The sequence below is a fragment of the Phyllobates terribilis genome, unplaced genomic scaffold (assembly GCF_046119375.1).
Source record: "Phyllobates terribilis strain yellow unplaced genomic scaffold, ASM4611937v1 Scaffold_3__8_contigs__length_932513732, whole genome shotgun sequence".
NCBI lineage: Eukaryota > Metazoa > Chordata > Amphibia > Anura > Dendrobatidae > Phyllobates > Phyllobates terribilis.
Genome location: NW_027362763.1, coordinates 170,891,663 through 170,900,634, shown reverse-complemented (window position 1 = coordinate 170,900,634; position 8,972 = coordinate 170,891,663). Strand labels below are relative to the sequence as shown.

At 42.1% G+C, this 8,972-nt stretch overlaps 1 protein-coding gene across 6 annotated transcripts in view; it reads right to left on the bottom strand.

Annotated features, from left to right (window-relative positions):
• The window catches only part of PPP2R3A (protein phosphatase 2 regulatory subunit B''alpha), a 211,442-nt gene that overhangs the window by 7,159 nt on the left and 195,311 nt on the right, over positions 1-8,972 (bottom strand). For all 6 annotated transcript variants that reach the window (XM_073674268.1, XM_073674266.1, XM_073674267.1 and 3 more), the window contains 6 exons: positions 7,193-7,295; positions 6,345-6,419; positions 4,775-4,861; positions 2,534-2,690; positions 531-579; positions 1-90 (listed from right to left, as the gene is read on the bottom strand). In XM_073674268.1, the coding sequence (XP_073530369.1) occupies positions 1-90; positions 531-579; positions 2,534-2,690; positions 4,775-4,861; positions 6,345-6,419; positions 7,193-7,295 (561 nt within the window). The remainder of the gene's footprint in view (positions 91-530; positions 580-2,533; positions 2,691-4,774; positions 4,862-6,344; positions 6,420-7,192; positions 7,296-8,972) is intronic.

Below are 8,972 nucleotides of genomic sequence, written 5' to 3'. Positions count from 1 at the left end.
CTTGTTAGGTTTTTCTTGTCTTCTTCTGATAACAGGAACCAGACAAATTCTGCGTAGCTCATCCGGCCCTCCCTCTGGACAGCGTTCCCTCTGAGAATGAATTCAGAACAATTAGCTATGGGAGTCATGTTATCCACACAGCAGACAGCTTTCAGATTGCACTACGGAGGAGGAACACAAAGGCACTCTTATAAACTTGTGGGGTATCAAATGCACCCTCCCTTGAGGACCTAGAGTGAAGTATCTGTATCTGATTCCTCAGTAATTCCTCTTGGCAGGACAGATAGGCTTTCATGTTACTTTTTCCAGGACTCAGTTATAACTTCTTGGTTTTAAGGAGTCCCAAAAAAATTTAAGTCAAGAAAAATGGCTGCAACAAAGTTTATCCAAGACCCATTTTCTTGTCCTCACTATTTCTTCTAGAAATGTTATAATAAGTGAAATTCCAGATCATTTGACTGAAAGGGAATAATGATATAATCAAAAGTTCATCCAACAGTTTCTTTAACATACGGCTGCCTCCATCTTACCGTGTAACGGCTCCTGAAAATATCCGTTCTATGATTCGGTTTGAAGAAGCTGAAAGATTTAAAAAAAAAAAAAAAAAAGAAAGAAAAAAACGACAAATTAAAGTAAGGTACAACTGCAGCACTGACCCCAGATAAAAAGACCCCAATTAATTGAGGATGCTGTTTTGCATGCCAGTCTTCATGAAGGGTGTGCTGGAGTAAGATGCGCCGGTTGCCTCACTCTTTCGGCTGCCAAGCGCTAGACTGAAGTACATTTCTGGCATTATTTACGTTACTTCTGTGGCTTAAATTCTAATGAATTTGTCCGCCATCACCTTTCTCCGCTAAGTATTGCCCATTTTTCAAAAAAAAGTTGTTTGAACTGGCAAAAAACTGCAAAAAATTTGCACAATTACGAGTTGTGCAAATCATTTCAGACAGTTTTACGCATGAAAACTGCTTGATGAATCGGGGCTGAATAGTTTACCAGAATGCTGCACAGAAAACACTGACTGTGCAGGTTACCTTCATCTGTACCCTAAAGACAGACATTAAGGACCAAATTCATCACTGACTTTGCAACTTTTTTTTTGCAACAAACTCTTTATTCTATCTGTTCCTTTTGGTGCAACTTCAATCTAGTACCCCCTCCTCCAGTTTATTTTTGAATATGCCAACATTTTGCCTCAATTTTTGTGACTTTGTGGCCAAAAGTTGCAAAAAAAAAGTTCAAGATGGGATGAAAGCCTATTTTTGACTTTGCGCCAAATTCATAAATCACGTGCGCCAATTCGATGATTTGGTGCCAAATCTGTATTTTACTTTCGCCCCTATGAGTCCAACTATACTTTATCAGATAATAGTTATATAAATGCCACAAGAATTCAACTACAGCTTTGTTCACACTACTGTTGCGGCTTCTGTTTGGCTTGGAAGCTGCAATGTTCTGCAGGACTGACACTGCTGGTCCCATTGCCCTATAATGGGGTCTGTTTTAGTTTCTGCCATTTTGATGGGGAGACTAGTGCTGCACACATTGCCATTATTTTCCTCACATGTGCTGAAGCTATGACGGAGACTTGGATGGCGGCGTGAACAAAACTTGGGAAATATTGTCAAGAATGGCTGAATACAGTAGATCTCTTCTAGAAGGAAGATAATCAACCTGTACGACAATTTCTGACCCTGCTACCTTTAAAGAGAGGGCAAAAATGTTCTGATCTAAGGATCAGATTTCCTGTGGTCGGGACGGATTAACCTCATATCATAAATGTAATTGATATTTACAGTCCAGTGGTGAATCTAAAGCCACTACAGCAGAAATTTGGCAAGATCATTACTGGATTAGCCAACATTTCTTTCTCTTTAAAGGGAATCTGTCATTAGGAACATAACCCTCCTAAGCCATCTATATGGGCATGTAGGTCATAGGAAGCTGAATAAAATTATACCTTAATATCTGCGATCTGATATTTTATTCCAAAGAAATCCACGTTTTTCTTAATATGTAAATGAGCTGTTAAGATCTATGGGCCGGACATCTGCCTCCAGAGCTTATTGTAAATAAAAGGGAAAGTTACCAGTGTGAGACATGTAGATCAGGAGAGCAGACTGTCAGGCATTACATGTCTCACACTGGTAATGCCTCCTTTCATTTACAATAAGTTCTGGAGGCAAATTCACAGGGAGATCTATGTCCGGCCCATAGATCTAAACGGCTTATTTATAAAGATACGTGGATTTCTCTGGAATAAGACATCAGATCACAAATATCAAGATAACATTTTAATAAACTTTCTATGGCCTACATGCCTATATAAACGGTTTAGGAGGGCTGTGATCTTACTGACAGATTCTCCTTAATTGCTGGGTGCAATTTAGCGAATTTGGTAAAGTGCAGGGTTGTAAATGGCATCATAGAGGAGCGATTACTTGTACACCTAATTAACTTTGGTGAGAGGAGATGTATCTTGGCCAAGGACCTGATGAATTACACAGCACATGCTGTACCTTTCCATACTCACCATGGTCGTTATATCTTGCCAGGTCTTTCTGGTCTATGTACAGATCGTGGTCTGTGTCCAGTTCCCAAAACTTGCAATAGATGACGTAGAAGTGTTCATAGGAGAAGTAGTCTGTCACCTGGTTAATGTCGTCCTCTTCCTCCAGTAATGCCAGCGTCTGCACAGCGGAAGGTTAGGAAACCATCATTACCAGAGGAAAGATAAATGAGTGGGCTGGTTAGCGGCAGAATCTAACCCTTCCGTGACAGGTCCACTTTTTGTTTTTCAACTTTCATTTTTTCTTCCCCTATTCCAAAAGCCTTAACATATTTTTCTGCTATACGTGAGCTTGTTCATTGCCATACGAGTGGTAGTTTTGACTGACTCCATTCAATTTACAATAAAAATGGGGAAAAAAAATCCAAGTTGGGTGAAATATTGAGAAAACATAGTTTCAACATTGTGTTTTTGATTCTTCAGGTCATTGTGTTTAAGGCAAAAACCAAACTTATATAATTTTGGGGGGATTTTACAGGTTAAAAAAATTCAGAGCTTGGTAAAAAAAAAAAAAGAAAAGAAAAAAATTTAATTTGGGTCTCCATTATCTGAGACTTGCAAGCTTGCATTTTCCATCAGTGGAGCTGTATGAATGCTTCTTTTTTTGCCTGGGGAGATGTAGTTTTATTGATACTATTTTAGGTTGCATACATTTTTCTAAAAAAAAAATTTGCATTATATAGGGGAGGTACGGCAATTCTGACTGTTCTTGTTTTCTTTACAGTGTTTACTGTATGCGATAATTTTATAGTCCTAGATTGGGAGCAGTAATACCAAATATGTTTATTTTTTCCCTCATTATTGAATTCAAAAATGAGAAGTGATTCAAACATTTCAATTGTATTTTTTCCACCATTTTTAAAAACTTATTTTTCTTATTATTGTAATTTTCCTTTATTTTTTAGTCTCCCCAAAGGACTTGAACGTGCAATCATTTGATCACTTGTACTATATAATTCAAGTATATATTAGAGATAACAATCGCCTATAACGCCCAGCCTCAGTACGTAGATGGTAGTAACGAAGGCATAAAGATTGCCGATTGTACAGTGGTATAGAAATAGGGGAAATATCGTTATCTAGGTTGGTTGGTTGGTTGGAGATGGATCTAGTATAGTTGGGTAATGACTTTTGGGGAAGCAATTTGGTACATAAAGCGGTCTTCTGCTATTCTCTAGTTAAGACCCAACTTTACAGGGCTTTAATAAGAGTTATCAGTCCTCCTGTAAAGTTTAGGAAGTGTAAGGCTGTGTTCACACGATGCGTATTTCATGCGTTTCCGCGGCGTTTTTGCAGTTGCGTAAACGCCGCGGAAACGCATGAAAAACGCATGGTAGAAGGGAAGCAATGTTCCCCAATGGAAATCCGCATGTGCTGTGCCCATGATGCGGATTTTTCCGCAGCGTTAACGCTGCGGTCAAAAATCCGCAGCATGTCAATTAATTTTGCGGAAACGCGGCGATTTCGCCGCCATTGACTTGCATTAGAACGCGCCAATTCCGCAAGACAGCATTTGTACTTGCGTAATTGGTGCGTTTTAATGTGCGGATGGTACCCGGGTGTGGAGGAGAGGAGAGTCTCATCCACACCCAGGTACCATTAAAAAAGCTGTAAAAGAAGAATAAAATAAAAAATAAATGTATTCTTACCATCTGTCGGCCCGCACAGCGCTCCCGCTTGGTTCCCGGCACTTGCAGTGAGTTGTAGGACCTGCGGTGACGTCAGAGTCATGTGACGGGTCACGTGACGCTGACGTCGGCAGGTCTTTCAATTCAAAGTTGCCGGCGAGGGAGAACAGATTGAGCAGGACAGCGCGGGCCATCGGAGGTAAGTATATACACTCTCTCGGTTCACACTGTATAAATCCATGCTGTTTGCATGGATTTATATAGTGTGACCTAGTTATCAAGCACTTTCCAGGTGATGCTAACATCGCCTGGAAAGCGCTTGTCAATCTGCATGCGGAAACGCATGTGAATCTGCATGTGGATCCGCATGTATTCTGCAGGAAAAACGCATGCACAATCTGCATGCGTTTTTTCTGCCAGGGAGATGCAGAAATGATGCAGAAATTTTCTGCTTCATTTCTGCATCGTGTGCACATACCCTCATAAAAGTTTCAGAACTCCTGTAATGTTTCCTGGCAGGCAGCTGTGCTCGCTATCCTTTGCCCTCCGAGGGTTGGCACCATGAGATGTCACTCACCTGCAGGAAGTTACTTCTGCGCAGCTCAGTAGATGTGATTCTGCCGGACCAAGACCTGTTCACTGTGTAGAATATTCTCTGTATGACCTGCCGGGTAGAACAGATGATAATTACATTAATTGCTAATAGGACGATCATACCAATCCATGTACAATGTGTGGAGGGCTGCCCAAAAATATCTACCCCTGGCACCCCACCAATCCTGAGAAAGATGGGGATGCAGCAGAGGTGTAGTGCTGCCACCATTTATTGCTTTTTGCCTGCCTGCCCAGCAATACAGGGTGCTGCTATACCCTATGTAAGTGAATGGGACTGGGTGGCCAGGAGCAGCACTGCTTAGTGAGCGAGGCAGCGTTATACCAGGATCAATTCTAGAATTCTCATCATAATCTGACGGAACATCCCAGCAATATGACATGACGTTATGGGAATGTAAAACCTTTTTCATTTATTTATATATTATGTTTTAATATAGATCATGATATGAAAAAAAACATTGTCAAAATATTTTTAAAAATACATGAGTCATTTTCTGATGATACATTCCCTTTAAGACAATTTGTTATTGTAAACCAATCATAAAGATATTTTTTAGACTACTAAAAAATTTCCTAGCTGCACCATTTTGCCAATTATAGGTGTTTTGGATATATTCACCCACCACTGCTTCAGTGTCAGAACTCCACCGCTGTGCCTTGACTTTGTTACAGTGATGACTATAGCGCACCTCACCACTGCAGCAAATCACTGGACTCGGCAGTTTCGCCCTGACTACCTCGGCACCACCACTGGGCCCATTGATCGCCTGCAGGGTCTCCTATGCTGTAGTAGTGCAGTCACTGCTGCAGCCAGACAGAGGCAGTGGTAGAGAGCCGGTGCTGGAGTATAGCAGAGTTTGATATTTTTCACATCGATAAGCTAACAGTATGTACTAAAAAAATATAAAGTGAAGAACCCTTTTAAGTCCAAGCCTCAGATTAGTAATGGGGCGCCCCCTTTAGACCATAATCTCTTATGTGCTTCTAACCCATCTGGTCCAGGCTGCCAGGGGAAAGAGAATGGTAGCTGGGACCTAGATTAGAGGGGTGTTGAGCAGAATAACAGGGCACTTTGTACTTCTCCATCAGGGGCCTTAGTGGGAAAAAAAACCCAGTAAGATTTCTTATATTCCACTCTCGGGACAAATTAAGGCTTTTTTGCCAATACTTGCATCCATATATTGGGAACACATGGTAGCATGGATGCACCTTGAATCACAGTAACTTTCTCCTTGCTGGGTACCTGACTCCATGGCGCCAAGTACAGTACAGCTACAGTAGAGTGACATTCTGTGCAGCCCGATGGGTGGTGTTGTCTTACCACCGGCTGCACTAAGCTGCTGCAGATCACAAGTTCATCTGCCGCTTATGAGACCTCGGAGGAATGCCATGCTGCCTAGCGCTCACTTAGGAGTGATACTCTGCATACTACAAGATTACTATAGAGCAATGCAGGACGTGGACGGGATCTTTATTTATCCTATGTTAGGCACCATGTCAGCTTCTGCTATCTGCATACATGGAGCACATACCGTAGTTATGTACCGGGAGTGAAATTCAGGGGCTTCCTTGAGGAAGGTCAATCCAGGATGTGTGTCCACTATGTCCTACAAAAAAAGAGGAATGGCGGTAAACAAGCAGTCTATTGAAGAATCATACTGCCCTCATAAGGTGCCATTAACAAAAATATCTGATGCCAACATAGTCTCGTTCTGTACCAAATTCACAGGTTATAAAATAGCTGGTGGGCATTATTCCAACAGGACTGGAGACCACCGCTCCTTGCACAGTGCCATGCTCAGCACTGAAGTGAGGCACAAGGAGGGCTATGTAATACCGCCCTGCTTCTGACCTGATGTGGCCGATGTAATGACTGCATCTGCAAGATCACAAAAGCGCCAAATAACAAGCGCCTATGATATTCATTGTTGTCATGGGTCATTACGAGGTTAAATGGGGGCGCATTGCAATTTAAAGAGGACCTGATACTTGTGATAAATATGTATTTTTTTACCTGGTGTAAATGCTGTTTTTCTCCTGAATTCAGCATAGTTTTCATTTTGTTTCTGCTCCTCTCCATTCCTGAGATATGGCCCCCTCTTTCCTTGTCTTGTCTTGTTAGCCAAAGGGGTGTGATCCTCATGAAAACGCCCTCAGAGAAGAGTTGAGGACCACACCCCCTTAGAGAAAGATTTATATACAGGGAAGAAGGGGACATTTCTCAGGACTGGAGAGGAGGAGGGACAAAAGTAAGACTACGCCGGATTCAGGAGAACAGCGGCATTTACACCAGGTAATAAAATATAGATTTATAGCAAGTGATGGGAAAACTTTGGTAGTTATAACATCGCTCAGTGTTTACCATGAGGGGCGTTCTCACCTGTAGGAGGGGGATGAAGTCTTCCTGTTCTAAATAGCTGCAGCCAGGTTTTGCTAAAAGGTTCATAAATTTGGAATTGTCATCATGACAGTTGTGTAATAACCTGCAGGAGAGAACCTCTGGATTAGACGGTGGTCATAGTAAGGTATATTTACTGTATTCAGCACATGTAATCTGAATTGTTAATCTGTGACCAGTTCATAGCACATCGGGTGTGAAAATCATTATCAATCACTAAAGGGTGAGAAGGCCACAATGAGTGACACTGCTGCTGACATTGCTGGTGTGCGGTTCCCTCACCTGTGCCGCTATATTTGGCTGCCCGAGTCCTCTGTGCCGGCTGTTATTAGAACATATGCAGAGTTTAGGCATCATGCCCCGGTTTCAAGAAGATGGCCAGAAAGAGTGCAGGGCGACCATACTGGACTCCGAAGTAGGAGCTTACTGGTGAGGAGTCAGATTAGTCAAAAAGCAAACTGTCTGATGGCCTAGGTTATCGTCAAAAGGGGTTGTCTCACAATGGGCATTCATGACTTGGCTCTAAAATGGGGGTCTCCCAATCCACTGTTGCCACTAGTGCCCCAGCCGCAGTGACACGAGTGGTGATCGCGCATGCGGGGCTTCCTCCACTCACGCTATGGAGTTCTGTATTCAGTCGAGCAAGTGTGGACATGAGGCCGCCAGTCACCCAGGCCAGGGCGCCAGTCACCCCGGCCAGGGCGCCAGTCACCCCGGCCAGGGCGCCAGTCAGTCTGGGGGATTGGATAACACCTTTACCAGTATAAAATATAAATATACTACGGTACATTAATATATATGCAGCCTGGATAGGATTTACTCAAAATGGGGGAGGGTAATACTAGCACACCATAATAACGCTGTGGATAACGGAATACCACATACAAATGGTAATAAATGGCCATGGACTGCACGACATATGGGAAAAGAAAAGAACGCAGATCTCAGGTCGTAGAAATATGAATCGCATGTAATGTCATTCATATATATTTGTTCAGCAAATTTTGTGATAGTGACCTCATCCTATTAACAGATGAAAGCTTGAATCAAAGATGTTAGCTGGTGTGCTAAGAGGGTAGAGTTTGTATATTTTTTTTTTTTATTACGGATGCTTTGAGAACTAGGTGGACACTTGAAAAGTCCCGATAGAACGTGGATGTCACATGGTAGTGCCAGTCTCAACCCAAATGCACACATTGTAGATGACATGGTTTTCTGCCACTATTTTGGGTGGTAAAAGGGTCAAAAGTCACTGAAGTTCTGCCTACTTTTCCCCCAAAATAATTGTGCTGCAGAAGGTTTTATAACTATTGTTCAACCAGAAATCACTTTGATTAAAGGGAATCTGTCAGCAGGTTTTTGCTATGTAATTTGAAGACAGCAGGAGATAGAGTCTGAAACCCAGGATTCAGGGATGTGTCACTTACCAAAGTGCGTTCTGTAGTTTACTAAATGTGAAATATTTATCACTAAGAGATTAACATTGCTGGACTAGTCCAGAGATGCCCCCAGTGGGCAGGATTAACTTCCTCAGCTCTGCTTCATTCTAAATCTAAAAGCACTGATTCTGTCAGAAAAGCTGCACCCAGTAATCTAAGTGATACATCGTTGGATTCAGCTTCTCTTTGCCTACATTATGCTGCTCTCAGATGAGGTAGCAAGAACCTAATTCCCTTTAATGTCTGGACAGACATCTTGACAATCTGCCTTACTGTTATTCTATAATGAACATGTACAGAAAAATGTCTTATGATCATTGTAT